Genomic DNA, 22618 nt, shown 5'->3' with positions numbered 1-22618 from the left:
GGGAGGGGGCGGCCCCCATGCCGCCCAGCCCGGGTCCACCTAACGACTACCTCCAGCGGCTAGGGATGCGCTGTGGGCCAGGCCTGCTCCCCGATTCAGATTGAGGGTCATCTGAGACTCAAACACCCGCAAAATAACCGGCCTCTGCAAGCCTCCCTGGGGCTCCCGAAAGAAATCCTGTTTGGCTTCCTCTGTCTATGCAGCTCCCCTCTCAACTGAAATCACTGGTCCAAGACAGCCACAATCCAGATATACTAGCAAGCCATAAAACTGAACAAAAGCCGACAAACCTTACGGCACCAGGGCTATAGGGCCCAGACAAATTACGACCGTCTAGGTAATATTTAAATAGATGCCTAAAGTAATTGCAGGGGGCTCGGGTTAGTCCTCCTGTTGTAAAAGTGGTGAACGGGATAAAGTGGAAGGTGAAGATAAGAAGTCAAAAAAGAGGTAAAATTAAAAAGCTTCATTCCACAGCTTTTATTCTATTAGAACATAAACATCGTCTTTTTCCACGCACAGCAGCAATACAATATTAATTTATTCTGATTTAAGGTTAGAAGTAAATAGAGCTAGAACTAACATTTATAATAACGATAGAATGCATTTGCTTAAAACAAGATTGGCAATTCTTCATAATAATAGACATTTATACAGATTTGTATTTATAGTTTTTTTTTCTTCTTCTGCATCTACAGGTTTGACCCTTTTATGCAAGTAACTTCACAGTATAAAGGAAATCCAAACAATGTCTCCCTTCTCTAGTTTATTCAGCTTACCCCAGTCCTCCTAGGCTTCTGTGAATTTCAGAAAGCAAAAATAAAAATAAAAAAAACTTCTTGTTCAAGGCGATTTTTAAAAAACAGCTTCACAAGATAGGGAGAATTGTGGTGTGCTTGTCGCATGTTACCAGTGGTAACAATTTTAATGACAAAAAAATCCACTAATTCCAAATGTATAAACAAAACTACATTATTTATCTACAGCTAGAAGGATATGGAAATTTAGAGGTAAATGAAACATTTTAGTCAAGCAATGTAAGACCTTACAGAAACTGGAAAAGCAGTCCCCTTCTGTTGGTAATTTTTTTTTTCTTTTGAAAGCTGAGATATCTTACAGAGGAAGGAAAAATTACTCTTTTTTACTTTCTTTCTTACTTTTTAAATCAGCCAAAGTCAAGCCCGTTTGCCAACCTGCATGTCCATGCCTGTAAGCCCTTCTCTTGGCCAAGGAAGAAAGGAAGAAAGAAAAAAGAAACCCAGGGGCCTGTATCCCCTGATTAAACACAGCACAGCACTCCAGGCAGACATGCCCGGTGGCGGCTCCTTGCACCATTGACCTCAGGCCAGACACCTCAGCGCCAACAATGGGACCTCGGCCTTCCGGCTAGGTTTGCCCCAGGCTGGGCAGGAAACCAGCTCGGCCGAACACAGGGGCCATTTCAAGCAGTAGGACCCCAAGACAGCAAACCCAGCCCAGTCACGACTTGACACTTAGGACAATATCTATCTCTATAGAATTTTAGCACGATATGGCTTTTTCCCCCAGAAAACAACAAATAAACCAGCACCAAGCAAACACAAAGAAACAAAAAGTCAGAACAAACCAGCCCTGCACAGATGTAACGGCCCAGGAGATGACGAGCGTGGGAGGGAAGAACAGGGCTCCAGCACAGGTGCGAGTTCCTGGGCAGAGGCTGAAGACAGAGGGAAGGGACCAGCGCTCAGGAAGTGAAAAAACCGCGTCGCCTGGAGATTCATCAGGAAAAATTAAAATTGGCTGTGAGCTCCCGAATCCGGTTTTCTCGATTCATTTTCTTCAGTTTCATCCTGCGGTTCTGAAACCAGATTTTCACTTGTCTGTCCGTGAGGTGGACGCTGCGGCTAATCTCTAGGCGCCGCTCACGAGTAAGGTACATGTTGAACAGAAACTCCTTCTCCAGCTCCAGTGTCTGGTGCTTCGTGTAGGGGCAGCGCTTCTTCCGACCACTCTTTGCCGTGAGCCAGTTGGCTGCGTTTTCACCTTTGGAATTGCCTGGCATGTAAAAGAATAAAGAGGGGATGATTAAGTCGAGGCTACACGGGCTGCCCGCGGGAGTGAATTGCCTCCGTTTCTCCCATAAGAGAGATGTCCCAAGTCACAGAGAAGAGAGTCGTGCCCCCGTTTTTGGCTTGCTGAGAGCAAGCAGTTCCTCCAAAAGTCGTGACAAAAATCGAGTGGGCCTTCAATCTACATGATCCTTCCAATTTACATTTCTCCCACTTTCCCAAACACCTGTTTTAGCATTAAGCTGTAGATGCTTGCAGAAGGAAAGGCCTGGGAGGGCAGATTGTACATCTTGAACTTAACGCTTTTCTTTGCTTCTTGCCATATGGCAGACAAATATTTCCTGTAGCCCCCAGGCTAGGAGCGCGGGGTGCTTACTTGGAAGGAGGGCCAGGCAGCTTGGCTGTCTCACCCCAGGGCCCTGATTGCCCAAGACTCGATAAGGGGAGAAAGAAGGGCATCATTGGTCCAATGGGGAAGAGGAGGAGAAACCTATTCTGGGGTCCAGGGCCCTCCCTCAAGTTTCTCCAGGAGCCAGGGGTAGATAGCTGGGCGATTCCGAGGTCCAGGTGAAGCGAAATGTCCCTTCTCTGGCTCTCAGCTCAGGGCCCCCAGCTTCCAGGCTGGATTTGCCTTTTCTTCTTCCCGCAACGAAGATTCCCGCCCCTCAGCAACTTTGAAAAAAGCATGGGGGATCGTAAACTCGAACTTCGCCGGTTAATGGGCTTATTTATTGGCGCTGGCGGCTGCTTATTTTGGATGCCTTACAAACATCCGCGCTATCTGCGGCCGAGCTACTTTCCCTCCCTCCCCCTCCCCCCGCGTGGGCCGCGCCGCGAAGGCTGGGCAGGGACCAGGGCTCTGGGTGCTCCCGGCCACAGGGAAGAGCGCACAGGAGGGGGCCTGCTCGCTGGTGTCCTCGCCCCAGTCAGGGGAAGCTGAGGCCAGCGCCGAGGACGTCTTGCTGTGGGGCGCTAAGCCGGACATGAATTTTACTGCGTCCCCACGCCCAAATATTAAAAAGCAAGTTCACAAGGTCAGCCTGCCTGCAGCTTGGGCCAAGGCCGGCCGGCTGCTGCGCGGGCTCCTAGTTCTCTGATCCTTCTCCTCCTTGCGTCTGCCTCTCTGCCCGCCTGACTGCAGCCCTCTGCAGCCCTGCTTACCCAGGGAGTCCTTCTCCGGCGAGGCTTTGCTGCTCTCGGAAGGGGCCGGGGAGAGCTCCTCCGCGGCCGAGGACGACGCGTGCGCCTCCTCGTCGCCCTGCGAGCCCCCGCCGCTGCCGCAAGCCAGCGTGGGGGGCGGCGGCGAATCGAGGGCTCGCTCCTTCCGGGCCGCATCGGCCGAGCCAGAGGCCAGCGCCGGCGGCGGATCGAAGCCTCGCCCCGGGGGCTGCGCGGGGAACGGGCCGGCCCCGAGTTGCTGCGCGCCGCCGCCGCCGCTGCCATAGCCCTTGGCCGTGCCGTAGGCCTGAGAAAGGCGGAAGTAGCCAGGCACTGGCACCCCGCTGGAGGCGCCCAGGGCACAGCCGTCGGGCGGCGGGCCCCGCGGGAAAGGAGCCAGTTCGGCAGCGGTGGCCGAGCTTTTGGGGCATTTGTCCGCCGAGTCGTAGAGGCAGTAGGAGTTCTCTTCTTTGATGTTCTGCGCGAAAGAGCACGAGGTGGCCTGAGGCGGGGGCTGGGGTGGTTGCGGCGGGGGCGGCGGCTGCTGCTGGGGCGGCGGTGGCGGCCCCTCAGGCGGCTCCATCCGGCAAGACCGGGGCGCGTCTAGCCACAGGTCTATGGGCGCGGGCCCGTAGCCGTGCACCCCGGAACCTAGACCCCCGCCACCGCCACCGCCGCCTGGCGACGCAGCCTCATTGCGCTTGCCGCCCAGCGCGGGGAAGAGCCCGCAGCTCTGCAGCCCGTAGGGCAGGTCGGCGGCCGGCGGCAGGTAGACCCCGCCGTGGGCGTAGTAACCACCACTGCCGCCGCCCCCCGCGCCGCCACCACCGCCGCCCGCCTCGCCTCTGCTAGAGTTGATGAGCGAGTCGACCAAAAAAGAGTTCGCGGCGGGGCTCTCCGAGCATGACATTGTTGTGGGATAATTTGGCGAAGGGAGCAGATAGCCCTTTCTGGCTGACATTTCTTGTGCAAAACATGCTGAATACGATTAGCAATCCCCCCGCACCGCGGCGGGCGCCCGCAGCCAATCCCGAGCCAGAGTTTCCGCGCGACCACTCCCAGTTTGGTTTCGTAGGCGCGGGGCCGCTCTCCGAGGGCGCCCTCGAAGCCCGCGATTGATATAAATATGTAATCTGTATTGATGGGCCAGGAGATGCACGCCCGGCACCTTGGCCCGAAGGCCAGGAGCTGTGGGGGCTGCCGCAACGTGGCTGGTGGGGGGCCTGGCCACTGGGCTCGCCCCGCCCCTACCCGGACGTGAGCCCCATACCGGGGTTCGTTTGAAGCGCCCTTGGGCCCCGCACAGTTAACGAGTGGGGTGTTTATGGCGCGCGCCCAGTCTGCCTTGGGTGCTCACCATCCCTGTCGCAGAAACTGCCACTAGTCCCCGGTGTACTCTGACCACTGGCCATGTCGGGGACTCACGCGCTTCCCATTCAGCTCTGGATCAGGAGCTGGCCCCTTGTCTGAATTCTGCATCCTCAAAATGACCTGGCCCTATGGCTGTCAAAATCCTCAGAGTGTCAGGAGCCCAGAGTGAACTGGAAGCCGACTTTCCCACAGATTTCTCCTCAAAATGCAATGGTTGTTCCCTAGCCCCTAACCCCCAACACTTTTCTCCCCCAGTCCCTTGATCCAGTTAGGATCTTCTTCTGTGGTGGTGTGCTCATCTGGCTTGCCTTCTCTACAGCTCCTATCAGCGGACTTTGGTGGGCTGGCAGGACTGGGGGTGGGAAGCTGCTGCCAACCTTGACGGAAAGACGGCCCCACTCCCACTCCCAAGGCCAGAGCCAGGTCCATGCATCCCCTCATCACGTAGGGAAGACTCTAAGCCCACGGTCATTTCAGGGAAGTAAAATGCTGGCCCTGGGGTCCTTGGCTGGACCAAAGTGAGAGACTTCGAGGGGTGTGCCCGGTGTACACCTCTGCTGCCTTATGTTCCTGCTCTCCTGTTAGCTTTGGCACTCATATGCTCCTGGAGGCTACAACAAGAACCAGTGTCACTACACTCTTGCCTCTCTGTCCCCTCCCCTCTTCCCCTCCCTCCCATATCCTCAGCTAGGGCAGTCCTTGCTCCTGCAGTGTGTTCATTTTAACGAGGCCCCGGTGAGGAAATCCTTTCCCTGCAAGGCCGGGCTAGGCTCATGGCCCTGTTATAAGAGCATGTGGAGGCCAGGCCCTTTGCTCAGCAGACTCAGGGGCTCTGTTTTAGCCAACTGGAAATAGCCGGCCTGGGGTGCTAGCCCCCAAGTGTGAGCCTCATGCTAGTCTCAGGAAATGCAACCTTTTCCGGGCAGATCCAGTGGAGCCCGGGAGGTCACTGCCTTGCCCCTGGCCTGTGGGCTACAGGTCTCCAGGATACTCCAGGCCGCCCGCCCCTCCGGCTCCACTCGGAGGTGGCATTGCTGAACGTCGGCATCCCAGGAAACAGACCGCTCAGGCCGCTGCCTTCAGCTGGGAAAGACTGTTGCGTCCAGGTCATACGCGGCACTTTGTCTCCTTCCTCCCAATGTGAATCCAGCCCAAGGTAGAAGAGGAGCCTGAGAGGACCCTGAAAGCGCACGAGAGAGCTGGCTAGGTAGAGCCCCAGGTCTGGCTTCTGAGATTCAAGCAGCTGTGGTCGCGGCGGGCCGTGGCTGCTCCGAGCTCCGGGCCCAGAAGGCCGCGCCATCGCTAGCGCGGAGCTCCGGCCACTTCAACCTCGGCGCCCCACGGTGACCGGGCCTTGAGGACTGAGCATCAGGGTGCCGAGGAGGATGGAGAGAAAAAGAGAGAGATAGAAGGAGAGACGGACAGAGGGAGAGAAAAGAGAGAGAGAAACAGGAGGGGAGAGAGCATAAGAAAGCCAGTTCTCTCCAGCCTGACAGGGTCTTGAAGCTGCAGCAGCGGCTTAGAAGAATCAAGACCGAGAGATTAACTCTCCTTCGCTCTTCGCATGCTCCTGCGCCCAAGGCCAAGGCAAATTCTCTACCTGCTAGGCCCATGAGGCAGACGAACCTGAATGCAGAAAAGCTTCAGAGCACCGCAGTCAATGGCCCTATCTTTAGCTTTCTGGATCTGCCTGGTCTTTACCCTGCTCACCAGATGGGTGGAACTGGCTGGGACTGTTGCCCTTAGCAATGCCACCTGGAAATGCCACAGAGCTGGGGACTGCCTAGGAAGGAAGCTTTGCTCTTCAGCACTGCCCATGCCTCTCAGAAAAAGCTGTGTCATTTGGGAAGTGGGTCGCAAGAGCATCGAGGTTTCCTCTTGGATAATGAGCCATAGCAGGTCAGTGGGCCAGGACTTGGGCCTAGAGTCATGCCTCTCCAGGCTAAATGCAGAAAGCAGCTTCCCAGGCCAACATCTGGGAAGGTCCAGTATATGTTTGAGATAGTGGAGGCTATACAAATAAAGTAAAAGACAATGATCTTAACTTATCTTTCCTAATCTTTTAGGGAGTCAGGACCCTTCTGGAAAATCTAAGTAAGTTTTGACTCATTCTGTGAAAAATGCATATCAGTATATTCCCACAATTTGACCCATCATTTCAAAGGAGTTCACACACCCCTCAGTCTTTTCCTTAGGTCCTCCAGAGTCCCCCAGTCTCCTGGGACTTGGGGGCCCTGCCAATTTGGCTGGTAAGACAAGCTGGGTGCCCTGCGGCAGACAGCTCAGGTCAGGGCCCTGTAGGGCAGCCAAATGGGCTTCTAGGCTGGATAGAATCCAGGGACCTGCACGTGCCAACCAAGGTTACAAAAGTCAGTTTGTACTGCATCTGCTACAAAAGGCTGCCTCAGCCGAAGAGTAGAGGAGGTGGAAGGCCTGCTATGGGCCTCGCAGGCCGTGGCATTGGCACTTGGGTCTTCAGTGACCTTTGTGGTGAGCCAGATGTGTTTCTTTAGCATGACTTTTCCCCCTTGTAATAAACCAAACGGGATGTTGGGCTTGAGCTCTTTCTTGCTTTTAAAAAGAGTATGTAAGCTCGTGTATGGCAGCCCTTCTCTGGCCCAGGACTGCCTTCCAACTCCCACCAGGGCTTGCTGAGCGGGAAACATAGCGAGACACTGTCCCTGAGCCGGCTGGCTGCAGGCGGGCCTGCTGCTGCTGGTTCAAATGAGAGGATACCAACGCAGCAGAAGCTCAAGTTAAACGCCTCCCTGGCCCTCTCGGTTGGTCTCCTAGCCCCCAGCATCCCTGACCGATCCCCAAGGCTCCCACGCTCTCTAGACTTTAACACTGAAGTGTTAGGTTTCTCAATAAAATATGCCAGTTATTGAGCGCTTAGGCTTTCCTGAGATTCGCTACCCCAAGAGATTAAGAAAGCGATTCAATTGTAGTGTGGGTTGGCTTCCAACCACTTTTCCTCCCTCGTGTTCGTTTGCCTTCTTTCTTTTTTGCCATTCTTCCCAGCTACTAAATTTCTCCCTCTCCCTCAGGGTACCTTTGACCTAAATCTTCATTGCCTGCTTGCCTCAACCAGGCCTTATGCAGCGGTTACACAGTCACCTCCAGAGCCCATGTTTAATTTAGGAGGAAATACTGCCCATTTCTACCTGGGTAATAGCCCGCCAGCCCTATGGGGCCAAAATAAACACCAGGCCCATGGATTAAGGCCTTCGGCAAGGATTAGGCTGCAGTTCACTAGGTACTCCTTCTGAGTAGGCCCTTGTAAGCAATGAGAAATAAACTATTATGAAAAACAAGTTCCTAAAGAAAAAATACCAGGTCCTGAGATCGAAACTGCTGGTAAACAATTTGTGTCTGGAGGGCACTCTCAATGCTTTCAAGGCTCTGAATTATCCAGCGGCGGAGTTGGGCTGCAACCCCACAGAAGAAAAATAAAGTCTGCTTTTACATATCTGGCTTTAGCAGAAAAAAATTTTAAAAATCAGAGCTTCTCAGATCTATGCATTTATGCATAGTTAGAAAATTTTTCCACAAGCAATGACGTTCTTTTCTGATTCATCTTTAAGAATGTCAACATTTTCAGGGATATTTGACGCGTCTGTTTTGAATCTATCAGGTGCAATCTATTACTAAACAACAACTTTTAAACTTTTTCTAAATCCAACCATTGAGATGGCCCCAACCCTGTTAGGGAAGTGTTGGGGCCTTTTCACACACCCTTTGAATTGCAATATTCTTAGTTTTGTTCATAACAAACCGCCTCTTGCCTTAGAACTGGAGGCAGCTCGGGCATTGTAGGGCGGGCTCCCGCTGCAGAGAGCAGCTCACTGGGTGAGCGCTCATTTCTTGCCTTGTTGCTTTGCTCCGGCATAGTTTGGGAGCCAGCTTTCAGCAAAGACTAACTATGATAGGCAAAATTTACACAACAGGGAGTGCCTACTTTCTCTGGGATTCCCCCCATTCACCATGCACTGTATATTTGGGAAAAGAAAAAGATGTGGGAAACTAATGGAAAAATAGTATTAAAAAATAAATATAGGAGAAAGAGGGAATTTGAATCGGCCCTCCAAAATGTACGTGAATTTTTATCATTTAAAATGTGTTTGATGACAACCCCGATGGAGTGATTGCTCCATCAAAATTTATCCTTGGCCCCAGCTTTTTAAAAAAAGTGTTAGTATTTACCAATACATTTTTGCATATCTTTTACAAAAGATCTAATTTTCACAAGTAAGAAATTGCTGCAAAATCGCGGGGTTTATAACAGCGTACTCCAAGTATGCAGCACAGAGGCTGGTCTGGCACTCTCAAAAATCACATGCGACTTCTCCGAATTGGCCTTCTTCGGAACAAAGGTTTTCTCCAAGCTACTGGGCAGACCTAGAGATGCACCTAGTAGGAAACCAGTGACCTCCAGGATGTCTGCCCCTGGGAATGTGCTCACCTTAGCGGCCGCAGACTTCTACCACCCCATTGTTTAGAATGGAAACTTTCTGTTTTCCTCAACCCCCGATCATCTCTGTCTCTCTTTTTTTCCCCTCCCACAGCCCCCTATCCCAGCACAGCTGGAACCCTTTCGCCTAGATACCTCTCATCCCTAGCCCATTCTATTCTGAATATTTCTACAAAAATCGAACGATTCGCCTTGGGTGAAATGCTAGCGCAAGGAAATAAAATCCTCAACTTTTCCACTTAGGCCTCCCCCTGCTTTCCAACCCTCGGGAGCAATGGGGTGGGGGCTCCCTACCGCATCACCCCACAAACCCAGCCACGTTCCCGAGAACCCTGCTTAGACATCGGCCACCTTCCCACTCGCGCCCCACCAGACTGAAATTGCTAAACTTGTGGCCTCTTACCTTGACACATTTCCGAAATCACTGCCAAGGGGCAGCTGGCTTCTCCGCGCAGCGACGCTCGCGAGGCCTAGCGAATGCGCATTGCTTTAAATTACAATACTAACCACTTCTTGAGGGTGAGCCCCCTTTTTCTGATACGAAGGGGAGCGGGACAAGTGAAATAATGTACCGTGCTGCTCTTAGTATCAGAAACGAACAAAGGCCAAGAATCACGCTGGGGTTCCCGGCTCCCCGGCGGCTTTGACATTGATCGGAAGTGCGCCATCTCGTGGCGGCTGCGCGCCTAGGTTGGGCCGGAGCTCCAGCTCCGAGCCGAGAGAAGGAAACCGGCTCCGGGCAGAGAGGGAGAGAGGAGAGGATGTGCCCAGCCCGCTGCTATTGAGATCTCATTTTTACATCTAAGAAATCGCTGCAAAACCCCAGCCGGGTTTATAGCGGCGCATTCCAAATATGCAAATTCGCCGGCCCCGGACGGGTTTACGACCACATTGTCACAGCCATCGGAGGATGGGCTTTTATAGGGCTCAGAAATCAAACCCTCGCCCGCCCGCCGCCCGCCCGCGAGCAGTCCTCCTGACTAGACTCTCTCTAGCAACTTGAGAGACTTTGGTTAATCTTTAACCATCCCAAAGGAAGTCTTTCCCTAAACCCAGGCTTCCCAGCCCGCCCCCTCCCTGCCCCCCAGGGAGGGCCCTTGTTCGTCTCTGCGTGTCTGCCTATCAACCTAGACATTCATCTCGGGGTCTGTCCCACTCCCCTTTAGCTCGATTTCCCCAGTCGCGCCAGTTAGACAAACACACAAACAAATAAACAGAGTGGGGTCTGGGGCCTCTCTCCAAATGCGACCCTATCTGCTGCTCTGGCCCTGCCTGGGTGGCTGAAGAGAGGGTGGGGTGGGCAACAAAGGGCTCTGTCCTTTCAGCCCTTCTCCTCAAGGTTATGGGTGATGTCCAATTTTAAGGCAGAAGTTCAAAGGCAGCAAACAAAGAGGAAACCGGCATCCTTTTTTTTTTTTTTTTTTCTTTTTTCCCAAAGGGAAAAAGCAGCCTCAGCTGGGAGCTGGGGAGAAAGCACCCTTAGAGGCTCCTGGGAGTCTGCTCTGCCTTGGAACCCAGACCGGGCTTGATGAAGCCTCCACGGGCCCCTGGACGGTCCCATTGTAGGCCTAGCGGTCCTGAGGTGAGCGAGGGCAGCCTGGGGTCTGACCTGTTGGCCACCTCAGGCCCCAAGGCCCTCTCCAGGGCTGAGGTCAGTCTGAGGGGATAAAGTCCATTATTCCAGGCCCTGAGATACCCCATCCCCAGGTCCCTGCTTCCCACAAGGACATAGCCAACCACCTTGGCTTCCTAAGTCTGGCTTCTATTGTAGCCAATTCCTGACTTAGTCACCTTCTCACCCTTTCAGGGGCCTGATAACTTGCCCCTCAACTAGGTAGGGCGTTTTTTTGGGGGGTGGGTGGGGGAGGGGGGCAGACATTTGGCAGTAAAAGGCGATCAGGGAGAGGAATGTCACACCAGGATACTCCAATTTCCACCGTCTTTATTTTCCTTGTGCCCAGTTGCCTGTATACATGCTGCAACACACACGGTGGGTAAGAACCAGAATTGAGGACAGGCCAACACTCCCAGTACAAATGGAGCCAATAGATATTTCTTAATACAGGGAGGAAAAGGAGATTCAATGGGAGGGTGCCTGGCTTTCCCAGATGAGATCCCCAGTCTGGGCAGGCCGACTGCCTCTGAGCATTTCCCTAACACTTTCCAAATGTTGCAAGAGATTAAAAAGACCATTCTCAATACCTTTTCCACCCCCTCCAACACCCCAAAGGAAATCAACTAATGGCAAAAAAGAGAAAGAAAGAAAGAAAAAAAGAAAGCAAGGAAGGAAGGAAGGAAGGAAGGAAGGAAGGAAGGAAGGAAGGAAGGAAGGAAGGAAAACAAAATTGGTTATGGTTTCTTTATTTACAAGTTTTTTGAACACCATCCCTGTATGAAGCATACATTCAAATATTCTTAGCAGTGAGTGAGTTTAACCATGGAACACTGTAAACAGATAGAGCCTTTAAATATTTTCATCATCTCTTTTCCCCTCTACATTGCATCTTTTAAAATTCGCTTTGGTTCCTTCAGGGAAATATATATATAATATAATATTTATCTTTTAAAATAATTCCACCTCACTCTCAGGCTCTTGGAAGGTCACCAGAAGCTTCCAAACTCAGTTCAGGAGCCAATGAGGGTAGAGTGTGGTGCTGGAACCCGGTGTTTTGGGGGACTCAAGGCCCTCATAGCCAAAGCTGGAGACCTGCTGGCCAGGCCTGCTGCTCCGCAGCCAGACACTGAGCAAATCCAAGCTTCATTACATGTGGTGGAGAGTTTGCCAAACTGCCGCACTCCACAGCCATTTCCTGCAGAGATCTCAGGGGCCAGTGGCCTGGCCGCAGCTTCTTGGCTTTTCCATATCTCCCACCTCAGGGAACAGTCCACTCTGCGACAAGGCTTTGGGCCTGAGTGGTAGGCTGGAACCAAGACCCTCATTTGGTAGAAAGAAAAGCCAGGTGGGCTGTAGGAGGCGGTGGCTAGGAACTCAGGGCTGGATAAGTGTAGTGGGTGGCTAGGAGGAGTGGAAAGACACTGACACCACCTAGAATCACAGATTTCTTTTCCCACAAGGATTTGCAGCCCTCTTCCACCTCATAGCCACCTCTAAGTCCAGCCGCCGCCGTTCACATTGGCTTTGGAAAGCAGCCTCATTCTGGGCACCTAGTAATCCTACCCCTTCCTCCTGCCCCTGTCCCCAAGCTGAACTGGTCTTGGAGAGCACACAGCTTTTTGACTCAGGGGTCCTGGGGGTGGGTAGGCTCCCAGTAGAGGGAGGATGTGGAGGGGTTAGCCTCCAGGGGGTCTGGCAGGGGGCCCAGTCCCCAGTGGAGACCACACCCAGCCCGCAGCTCTGCAGGCTCCAAGAGTGAACCACCAGGGGTCCCAAACCTGTCATTCTAGCTGATACACAGCTCTCAGAATCCAATGATTATTAGGAATCTTAACCACTGAGATCTTAATCAAGAGAGTCCCAGGCCGCCTCGTGTGGGGCTATCTCCATGCATCCCTCTCTTGCACACTTCTTTTCAAAAGTCACCATGTGGCTTGACCTTGTCAAGGGCAAAATCTGCATATTATCTCATGTGTATGAAGCCCCCCACCCAGTTCCAGCCGCTGGAGCCTTAGAGGAGTGGATTCGCTGAGTAGTACTGTAAACGGTCTCTGTTAATTTTTTTTTCCTTCATTCTCCTGTTCTGAAACCAGATTTTGACTTGACGATCAGTGAGGTTGAGCATGCGGGACAGTTGCAGGCGCTTCTCTTTGTTGATGTAGACACTGAAGAAGAACTCTCGCTCCAGCTCTCGGATCTGGTACTTTGTATAGGGGCAGCGCTTTTTGCGGGTGCGTTGGCCACCTGTGAAGGGAGAAAAGGCAGGGGGTGAGTCCCGTGTGGGGCTGCAATCCACCCCAGAGCCCATAGCTGAGGAGAAGGGCTGCCACAGGGACTGGTGGTCCAGCCCAAGCCCCGTCAAAGTCTCCCCAGGCCCCTGCCTTTAACGCTATGACTGCATGCTTGGAACCGTCGCAGTTGGAGGCTCAGCCACAGATAAAAGCCAGCTCCCTAGATAGGCCCCCGGGGAAGCTGCTCCCGCTGCCCCCAGAACAGAAAGGAGGGCTTCGCACAGCAACAGGCGAGTTTGCGCTGCCTAAGCCTCTTTGAAAGCAGCCGAGTGGGGGTTGCCGGCTGCCTCTCGCCGGCCAGACTAAACAAACAGCCGCCTGCGGACATTTCACCTTCCAGCACCTGGGCTGCCCCTTCCCAAGGCAGTAAAGGCGGCTCCAGTCCCAATCTTTCCAGGCTGCGGCCAAGACTGGGCAGTCGTTAACATCTGGGACGGCTGCCGGGTCTTTGTCAGCCTGAGTCCTGGCCACCAGCTCCTGCCTCCCCAGCCAGCCTCCCGGCTCCCCCGAGGTGGGGAGGTGGCAGCGGAAGCCCCCTACCCCAGGCCTTCGCTGAGCACCACGGACACACCGTCACCCTGCACACGGCAGAGCAGCGGCGCTATCTTAGGTAGGGTGAAGGCAAAGGGGGCTTCCCGAAGCTGCGGGCAGGCTATACTTGATCCCCCTTGAAAAAAAAAAAAAAGACCCACAAGACAAGAAAAAAAATCGCTTTTGACAGATTGGATAACAATTGTGAATAACATGCAGTTGGGCAGAAGGAGGCACGTAATTGCCACCACGCCAGACGAAAATGGCTTCCTTTGGACAAAAAGGCCAACTTTGGGTTAATTTGTTTCTTTTAATATATTGCTGGAGCTAAGCGGGCTACTTTATCTGTTAAATGCGCTCCTAGCGCCGTCGTTAAACAGCGACGCCTTTGAATCCCGGCCGGACTGGAGTCCCGGCGCAACACATGGCTTTTATAAAAATCTCCGGATTACCTCGCTATCAAAGGCTCCCGAAGCCCTTGCAGGGGGAATTTACAGGCGCCCACCTCTGGCTCCCCAGCCCGGAGCTGGCCCCGAGCGGGGTCGAGCTGCCGGGCTTGGGAGCTGAGAAGGGAAAAAAGCAAAAAGAGGAGTTGTTTTTTTTTTGCAGGCATGCCTTGGCCGGTGGGTATTTCACGGCCAATTTCAGCACTCGCCACGTGATCCCGCCTTTTATAACAAAGTTTTGTTGGGGGAAACCTAAAGGCCCTTCATAAACCTTATATGCTTATAAAACAGCATATAAAAATTTAACAGCGGTGCTGCGCTAGATTTCCAACTCCCCTTTCATAAAGCGCAGAGCCCTGCCTTTATACGTACTGGAGCCGCCGGCCTTGTCCTCAGTGTGGCCGGAAGACGACTCTGGGCTGCTGCTGCTCTCGGGGCGCCGCCGCCGCTCTTTCTCCTCCGCCGCCGCCGCAGTCTCCCGGCAGCCGCCGCCGCCGCTGTCCGAACTTGAAGTTGCCGGCGCGCCCGTGGCTGCCGCCGCCGCGGAGGTCGCCGTGGCCGCCGGGGGCCCCTTCTCGGCGCTCTTGTCCCCGGGGTAGTCGGAGGCGGCGAGGTTTTCCGGGGTGCCGTAGGCTGTCTCGAAAAACTGGTCGAAAGCCTGTGGCAGGACGCCGTTCCTGCCCACGGTGCTATAGAAATTGGATGAGACGGCGGGGGTGGGGTGGTGGTAGACGTTGGCGGAGCTCTTGGCCAGCACGTCGCCAGGCACGCCGGCCGCGCTGGGTGCCTGCAGGCAGTCTCTGTGCACGAGCTCCTCCGCGGAGTAGCAGTGGGCCAGATTGCCGCGGGGGTGCCATTTAGTGGCGGGCTCAATGGCGTACTCTCTGAAGGTCACTTCGCGCACGGGTTGGACCTGGGGCAGGTTGGAGGAGTAGGAGTATGTCATTGGGCGCGAAGACGGGGTCTGGGGCAGAAAAGAAGGGAGGCTGGAGAAATCTGGACCCGAGACGTAGTAAGTACAACTTGGCAAATACATGTTAGAGGAGCAGGGACCACGCTCATCAAAATCCATCATTGGGCTACCTTGGGCTCTCCGCAGTAGCCGAGCTTAACATGATTCTCCACTGCAGCTGCCTCTTTGAAGCGGATCCGTGAAGTAGAAATTTGGAGACGTAAGCTGACGTGGAAATCTATCCCCATCCTTAGCAGGGAGGTGCTGGTCATGTGACCCGATGTTGAAATTGACAAGCTGCGAGCTAGTCCGGGCCTTTTTCCCCCCCCGCTTTCCTTTTTTTTTTTTTCCTCCTCTCCCCTCCCTCCCGGCTTCCTTTCTTTGTAGCCACCTCAGGGGAAGCAACAGATCGTCACTCGGTGTTCTCACCGAAAGCACGTAATCGCCGGTGTAACTCATGTTCGCTGGGGGCCTCCCGGCGCGCGGAGAGGCTGGGGTGCGCCCCCATGCAGCATGCTTGTGCTCAATTGCAGGGTCCTGATTCTCGAGTGTGCAGAGGGCGGTGAGAGCTCAACTCTCGTCCCCACCTCCCACCCGCAGCTCCCCGGGTGGGTGAGGGGTGCCCTGGACTGGGGATAGCCAGGTGGGAGCCCGTCGCTGTGTGGCTTGTGGTCTCGGAGTCTGTTCTCCTGGAGGCTCGCATTTACACCCCGTTCTTCGCAGTCCCCCTCCCATAGACTTGCTCTGGGAAGCGCCTCTGCCTCCGACCCTAGCCGGCACCCCTTCGGGGCCAGAGTTCGAAGCCGTGGATGTGCCTGCCTCGTGGCTTGTCCGATTTGCACGGTGACTTGATTACACTCTCTCATTCATGGTCACTTCCGAAGCGCTTTAGTGCCTTCCGTCCCTAAACCGCCCACAGCCAGAACGGCTTCTCCCCGCGGTTTGTCACTGATCCGCAGGGCCCGGAAGGTCCTTCGTCTTACCCGGGATCCACCTCTCCCCTCATCTTCCCTGCCTGCCTCCTCATCCCACCTTCTGTCCTTGGAGAAACCCCCTCCTCCTCGCTGCCTGCCGGGCTTCGGAGTGACTCGGCAGAGACAGAGGCACAGGGGCTGCCCCGCTGCTCACCGGTCCACCCATCTGCCTGGTCTTCTGGAGCTGAGGACGCGGGAAACCATGCAATTGAGGCAACCCTTGGGCTGCTTTAGAGGCGCTGACATCCGAGGAGCCTTCTCCTGGGTATGCTGCATCTTCGTGGGGGGCCCACCAGGCTGCTTGCAGAGCTCCACGGGTGTGGGGAGAATGGGGGTGGAAAGGACGGGCTGAGGGCCAAGGAGAGGTGGCTGAGAAAGGGGTAACTCGCCTACTCTCCTGCTCTCCTTCTCTCTTTCCTTGCAATGTGTGAGAGTGAAAGCAAGGGATGTGCAGGGCAAAAACTCAGAGAGCTCTGTGCCTTTCCTACTGTTCATTCCACAGAAGGAATACAATGCCAGAGAAAGGAGAGGTGCTTCCCCAACTCCCTGCACCTGGGAAGACAGGGATGCCTTTAAAAGGCTAGGTTTGTGCTAAGGATAAAGAGAGACCATAGCAATACTCTGAGTCTAGCTTTCTTGAGAAGAGGAAAAAAATACATTAAGAAGGCAAAATATGCTCCACAACCTGCAGGATTGAAGGAGCAATGTTTGGAGGAAGCGAAAGAAGGGAGAGGACACAGAGCAGCCAGGCAGGGCCAGGAGCTGAGAGGGGCCCAGACCTGAGGCCTCCCAACAACTCTCTTCTTGGAAGGATCTGGGGTGTTGCTGAAGGAAAATAAAAGATATATAAAAAGATAACCATTTGCTTTTTCCTCTCCAGGAAATAGCCAAAGGTATTTACATATTTTGGGGGAGATTTAGAGTATAAACTCTAAGATCTTTGGTATATAAGTGTCAACATCGATTTATTTATTTATTGCTGAGCTGACTGTAACTGACTCAATAACAAATCTAATCATGTATTGCACTGGAAAAGAAATATTCTCATTATGTATTTTCTCCAAATAATGGCCTACCATTGCATTTGAATATCTGCTGTAAATATCAATAATATCGAGTAATTACTCTGTAGTCGAGTAAACTAATTTACTAGCATTAATGTTTCTGTGGCTCTCCACCTCCCCCCACTACCACCTTTACAAGGATTGCTTATCACAAATCAAGCTACTTGGACACATTGGTTTAATGAACTCTTTATTCAAGATTTGCTGCAAGAACTTTCATGTCCCTTGAATCCCTGAGAACTGAATTTGAAATTATTTGTGCATCTTCAGCTTGACATATTTGTCCACTGTGGCTTGTCCAGAGGGCAGCAGTGCTGTGAGTGAGAAGTTCCAATGGGAAGGAAGGTTATTGGAGAAGAGTAGCTTCAGACCTCCTAAAGCTGGGAAGCACATTTACAGAACTGCCCTGCGGCGAAAAAACTTCTATTTCCAGCGGTGATCAACAAGGCTAAATATTTGTTTCTCCACAGCATCTCTTTTTTAGAGACAGAATACAAAAGACAGAAGGAGAGGTTTCAAACAAAGGTATTCCAGCTGTTCCCTGGCTTGATTTTGGCTATCCCAAACTCTCTCTCTGCAGCCCACCCAGTCCTCACCACCCCTACCTTCGAACAAAAGGAATGCATGAAGGGTTTCAGTGACTTTGCCATAACAAAGGCGCCACCATTGCGGGGCTCGCCCCGCCCCTGGGTGAAGGCAGACAAATTCTTGCACTTGTATTAGGGCTTTTAAGACCATAATTGAACCCGGGGGCGTCTAGGAAAACCGAAAACAGTTCTAGACAGACCTGCGGTTTTATAGCAGTTTTGGCAGTCAACTTCAGCTTGTGCCTGAACAGACGGGGCTGTGGTGGCCTGCCAGCGGGGGATGCCAGGCCACCTCCCCCAGCGGCACGCAGCCCCTCTCTTAATTAGATCGGTTTTCCCCTGGTGTCAGGGAGAGCGGTCCCGGCAGAAAGGTCGGTATGGGGGTGTGCGCTGTTCCGCATAACCATTGCCTCCCATGTCCTCCTGGAGAGCCAGACCGAGAGGGTGCTGGCAGGGCTGGATCCCATGGGTGTCCACAGGAGACAAAGGCGAATTCCGGATAAAAGGCTCGGGGTGAAAAAGGCGCTCCGGGAGGGCATTTCGGCAGGCTGCACCGAAGCCGGGTGCCCGGAGGGACTTGCAGCCTGGAAGTGGGTGTGTGGGGGCGCTGCCGTGAAGATGGATGAGGGAAAAGGCTTTTGATATCAGCAGAAGGGAAAAAGCCTGAAGTGACCGAACGCTTTTAGTTGCCCAGCAGGAATAGGAGAAGGGTACTCAGGTCCCCAAGACTTCGCAATGTCCCAGTTTTGCCCGCTCCTGCCCTCGTGTGCGGAATACGCTGGCGGTGTGAATGTGAAGGTTTCTCCAGGCAGGCGGCTGGGGTGAGGGGTGGGCGCAGCTCTGACGATCAGACCAAATTCAGGGGAAGAAGGGAAGGCAGACCTTCAGGTCCTTGGTTTTCACTTTGCTCTGATCCTATGATTGACTCTTCCGCTTTGCAGGATGTCCAACAGCCGAGCGTAACCCACTGGGCTCTGGGAAAGACCCGACTGAGGCTAAAGCCGCCCCGGAAGGCCAAGTCCGAGTTCCATTTCTTGAAGAGGCCGGCGCGGGTAAGGCTGTGACATTGGCCCTGGCTACTGGCTTCCCAGGAGCTGTTCTTTCTCAGGAGCTCCAGAGCTCGCGCCATCTCCAGAAAACTGTTCAGGGTGTATTTCCTTTTATCGTCAACCCAGAGCCCCACCGCGGCTAATGCAAGAGACCAAAAAATGTTTGGAGGAAGAAAAACAAAGGCAGGAAGTGGCGGCGGCCTGACGGTGCGTGTGTGTCTGCAGAGAAGGGAGGGAACCGGTTCAGTCTCTTCTTGTTTTTCCAAATTTCAAGGTCCAGGCAACCCTCTGCAAGGCCGGGCCCCATCGCTCCCGGCACGGCATTTGGAGGTGGCCACCCGGAGAGTAGAAGGCCGACGCCCGCGCCAGGCTTGTCAGGCGGAAACGGCTAACAAGGAGATTTGGTCAGCAAAACAGACCGAGCCTTTCCGAGGCTTCGTCTGATTTGGCCCGAAAGGTTGGGGAGGGGGGGCTTGCGCAGCGCCTCCGGGACCCTCCTCTCTGGGGACGACCATCCCTGAGCCTTACGCTTCGTTCCACCGCCTTTGCAGGCGGAATATCGGAATAAAGTGGGTCCAGGCGCCTCTGCCGCCTCCGCTTCTTCTTGCAGCCGGAGGGGTCCGGGAGGCAGCGGGAGGGCGCCGGCGGGCAGTGCCCAGGCGGGGTGGCCTTGAAGCCGTCGGTGCGCACCGGGCAATGCGAGGCCTTGTTACCGTGGTGGTTGTGCTGGGGGCGTTTCCAGCACAGTCATTCAAGGGACGTGAGCTGCAAGGATCGTCACTTGACAGGCAGCTTAACACCCTCTCACTCCAAGGGAGGATAGAGCTGGGTGGCCGGGAGCACCTCCACACTCCAGGCTTCCCAGCTCCAACTGACAAAGCTGCTGGGCCACCCTCTTCTCTCCTTGGGGCTAGCTTGGGAGGCAGCAGCTGCTCCTTGTCCCAGAAATCTGAGAATGCGAAGTCCCCAGTACTTGCACATGCAGGCCTTTGAATGCTCGGCATTTGTCCACAGTCTCAATGTCAATGCCAAGCTGCCCCAGTCACCACTGTCCTTCTCAAGGGGGTCCTGTCCCCCTACAGTTCCTGATCCTGCTCCTGTCCCCCCTAAAGTTCCTGTCTCCTGCCCTGCCTCCTTCCAGCCATTCTCACCTGCTGGGACTCTTCCCTACCTTTTTTGATGCCTCTGCTAGACTGAGCAAGGGCTGAGGTGCCACTGGAGGGCACCCAATACTCAGGTGCAGAGCAGAGGGGCTGTTAGGTCCCTGACTCTCCCCCAACTTCGGGCCTCCACCAGAGCCTGAACTAAGTCTCCCACCTCCTTCTTTGGAATACTCCACCCCAAGGCCCCACCAAATCTGGCTTATCTCCCTTCCTCTCCCCTCCCTTCTTTAGCCTCCTTTCTTCCCCAACACTTCCTCCTTCTCTTCTGCAGACCCAGCTGCTGCTTTTCTAGGCTGGGCAACCCAGATGGGATAGGCCTGGCAGGGGTGAGGACCCACTTGACAGACTGAATCTCACTCCCAGATGGCTACAGTTAAGTTTCTCTCCTGTTGGATTGCTTAGGGTACCATCAATATTTTGCCTCCTCCTGCTTGCCTAAGCCCTTACTTTCCTCTGTCCACAAATGTCGCACTGTTTCTAGAAAGCTACACAGAAGAGTATTTCAACCCTGGTGATCATACTGCACACAGGTGCAAGAACTGGCCGGGAGGCCCTGGGTAGAAACGGCAACAGAGCTCTTCTCCTCCATTTCAGGAATATCTCCTTCCAAATAGAAGGGTTCCTGTGGGCACCTCTGTTTTCTATGGTGAGCTGGGGAGGTGAGTTGCCTGGGAAGGCCCAGGAGATCTCCCAGTATTTGTTCTCAGGACATGGCTTATTGCCAGATCATTGCCAATCTATCACATTTTCCAGGTGCTGCACAAAGGCAGCACTGAGGCTTCGATAAAAAATCAAGAGATCACCTCTGTCACTAATAGGTAGTGCCCTGAAGTTGACCTCATAATTCTGCTTGGTCTGACTGGCAGTTACAGTCATCCTTCAAAGCCCCTAAATATCTGAAAAGGCCCATACCCTTCCCCTGGCCACTGCAGAGTAGGGCACAGGGCTCAGCTGAGGGTCTCAAGTACCCAAGCAATCTGGTTATCATTTACATTAGTGGATCCCAAACTGAAGGGAGAAGAGACGATTACTTCCTTTATTAACTATTTTTATTGTTGCCAATTATTAGACTTCTTTTTCCTATAGAGTGGGAACAAATGGGGTGGGGGAGACTTTGAAGGGTGAAGCCCTAGTTCTCAGGATCTGCCTTCCATTCCCGGTGCAGCTTTGGCCCAAACGGGTTTCCCAGCAGAGTGTGTCTGAGATAAAGAAGACAAAAGGGGATGGCCCAACCCGAAGGTTGGCTCTGGTCCTTGGGCCTCGGTCCCCACAGCTGTAGCTCACAGGAAGCCCCCATGCCACAAAGCTCCAACTGCTTCCTAGGGCAGCTCCATTTCCACTCAGTGCTCGTGGTGGCTCACGTTCCAGGCTTGAGAAGAACCATCACCGCATCCAGCCCTCCTCCCCTACACACCCTGCCAGGCATTTCTGCTACCCATTCACAGACAATTGTTTCTGCTACATATGCCCCCACAGCCCAGCCCATCCATGTAGCCCTAGGGGTACAACTCAGATTTTTCGCTTCCGCGAAAAGAAATCCCTTGCACATCCTCTTTGGTTCACCTGGAGAGACAGGCTCAGCGGCAGATTAGGCTTAAGCTAACTGTTTACCGCAGGGCCTGATGCTCTGACCTGTTAGAGGCAGGCTATAGGCAGGAGGTAAGGGGCTTTCTCCCTCGCAGAGTGCAGTGAAGGATTCTTGGGGGCTGGGAGTCAAGGGTTTTTACCTTGGAAGATTGCGCCTCACATCTCAGTGTGGATTTTAGGCAGGAGAAGAGCATCAAGGGTCTCACCAAAGGCCTGCTACGCACTACGGAGGGGCCTGGACTCAGGGACCCCAGAAGAGGCTTTCCAGCAGGGTCTTGGCTCCCCTATCCTCTTCCCCACCAAGTTGGCCCTGCTCGGCCCTATGTTCCTACCAGGACCCAGAACTCCCATCCAGCCACGTCCTCTCCCCTGGGCTTGCAGGCGCTCCCTCTCGCCCCTGCTAGGCCTCAGCGGGCTCCGAAGTCTGCTGGACTGGGGCAAATGCCGCTCTTCTGGGACGGGGACACAGCCTGGGCCACCCGTGGCTGCCAGGACTCCTTTCTAACAAGGCTGGGAATGGGAGAGTTGGAAATCAAGAAAGAACCTCTGTCTCCAGTGCACGAGCCCAGAGCCCAGGCTACCAGAACCCGCTTGCAGCAAGCTAACTGCGCGTCCTGTGCCTTCTTGAGACCGCGGCAGCGACCGGCCCTGACCATGGAGGCGGCCGTGGCGCTGAGGACTTGACCTTTAAGGCGAGAGAGAAGGGCGCTCGCTGAGCGGCGGGGAGGGGGACTCTGCTCTCTCCAGCCTCCTCCACCCAATAGCAGTCCGCTCGACCCACGCCTGCTATGCGCTCACCCCCTTTCCCCCTCCATTTTGTGCAGAGTCCGCAGACCCGAGGCCGGAAACAAAGCCCCCAGTCCTGCTCTCACCACCCTTCTTGCAAGCGGCTGTTGCCAACCCCCCCAGACCAGAGGCTCAGAGCTAACGCCAAGCTCCTTAAGGCCCTCTCTCCAGGGCCCTCTTCTCTCGCCTGACCCCAGCCTCCCTCAGCCAGCGCCTGGGTACCAATCTGGGTGCCAACCGGGACCTGCCGGTGCCACAGTCCCATGCGCGGGGTCCCGACCTCGGGCTGCGGGCGGCGCCGGGGCCTACAGCCCAGCGGCGCGGAGCGTGGTAGAGGCGCGGGGCGCAGCGGAGCCCGAGGCTGCCTCCCGCCCGGGCGGCCGGCGCGGCCGGTGGGGTGCACAGCGTGGCCTCGCGTGCCCGGCTTGCTCTCCGCTCCCTCGGATCGCTCCCTCCCCTCGGCTCCGGGTTCAGAAAGCGGAAGTATTTGGTAGAGAAAAACATGGTTTCTTTTCAGCTCCTCTC

At 54.3% G+C, this 22618-nt stretch overlaps 2 protein-coding genes and 1 long non-coding RNA gene across 3 annotated transcripts; 1 reads left to right on the top strand and 2 right to left on the bottom strand.

The window, feature by feature from the left end:
* Nucleotides 1–465: 465 nt before the first annotated feature.
* Nucleotides 466–9436, bottom strand: HOXA10 (homeobox A10). The gene is made up of 2 exons (XM_007981819.3): nt 3210–9436; nt 466–2034 (listed from the first exon to the last, which is right to left on the bottom strand). Exons 1-2 carry the CDS (start codon nt 4165–4167, stop codon nt 1760–1762), a joined length of 1233 nt encoding a protein of 410 aa, XP_007980010.1. The 5' UTR covers nt 4168–9436; the 3' UTR covers nt 466–1759.
* A 1555-nt stretch (nt 9437–10991) lies between these two features.
* HOXA11 (homeobox A11) lies at nt 10992–16100 on the bottom strand. Its single transcript, XM_007981793.3, has 2 exons — nt 14304–16100; nt 10992–12907 (listed from the first exon to the last, which is right to left on the bottom strand). Exons 1-2 carry the CDS (start codon nt 15004–15006, stop codon nt 12675–12677), a joined length of 936 nt encoding a protein of 311 aa, XP_007979984.1. The 5' UTR covers nt 15007–16100; the 3' UTR covers nt 10992–12674.
* On the top strand, nt 16026–19141 carry LOC140709652 (uncharacterized). The gene is made up of 2 exons (XR_012090319.1): nt 16026–16122; nt 18450–19141. It is a non-coding gene; the product is annotated as an uncharacterized lncRNA (long non-coding RNA).
* The last annotated feature ends 3477 nt before the right edge of the window (nt 19142–22618 follow it).

This window comes from Chlorocebus sabaeus, chromosome 21 (genome assembly GCF_047675955.1).
Source record: "Chlorocebus sabaeus isolate Y175 chromosome 21, mChlSab1.0.hap1, whole genome shotgun sequence".
Classification (NCBI taxonomy): Eukaryota; Metazoa; Chordata; class Mammalia; order Primates; family Cercopithecidae; genus Chlorocebus; species Chlorocebus sabaeus.
Note: the sequence above shows the minus strand (reverse complement) of the source record. Positions and strands in the feature narration are given on the sequence as shown.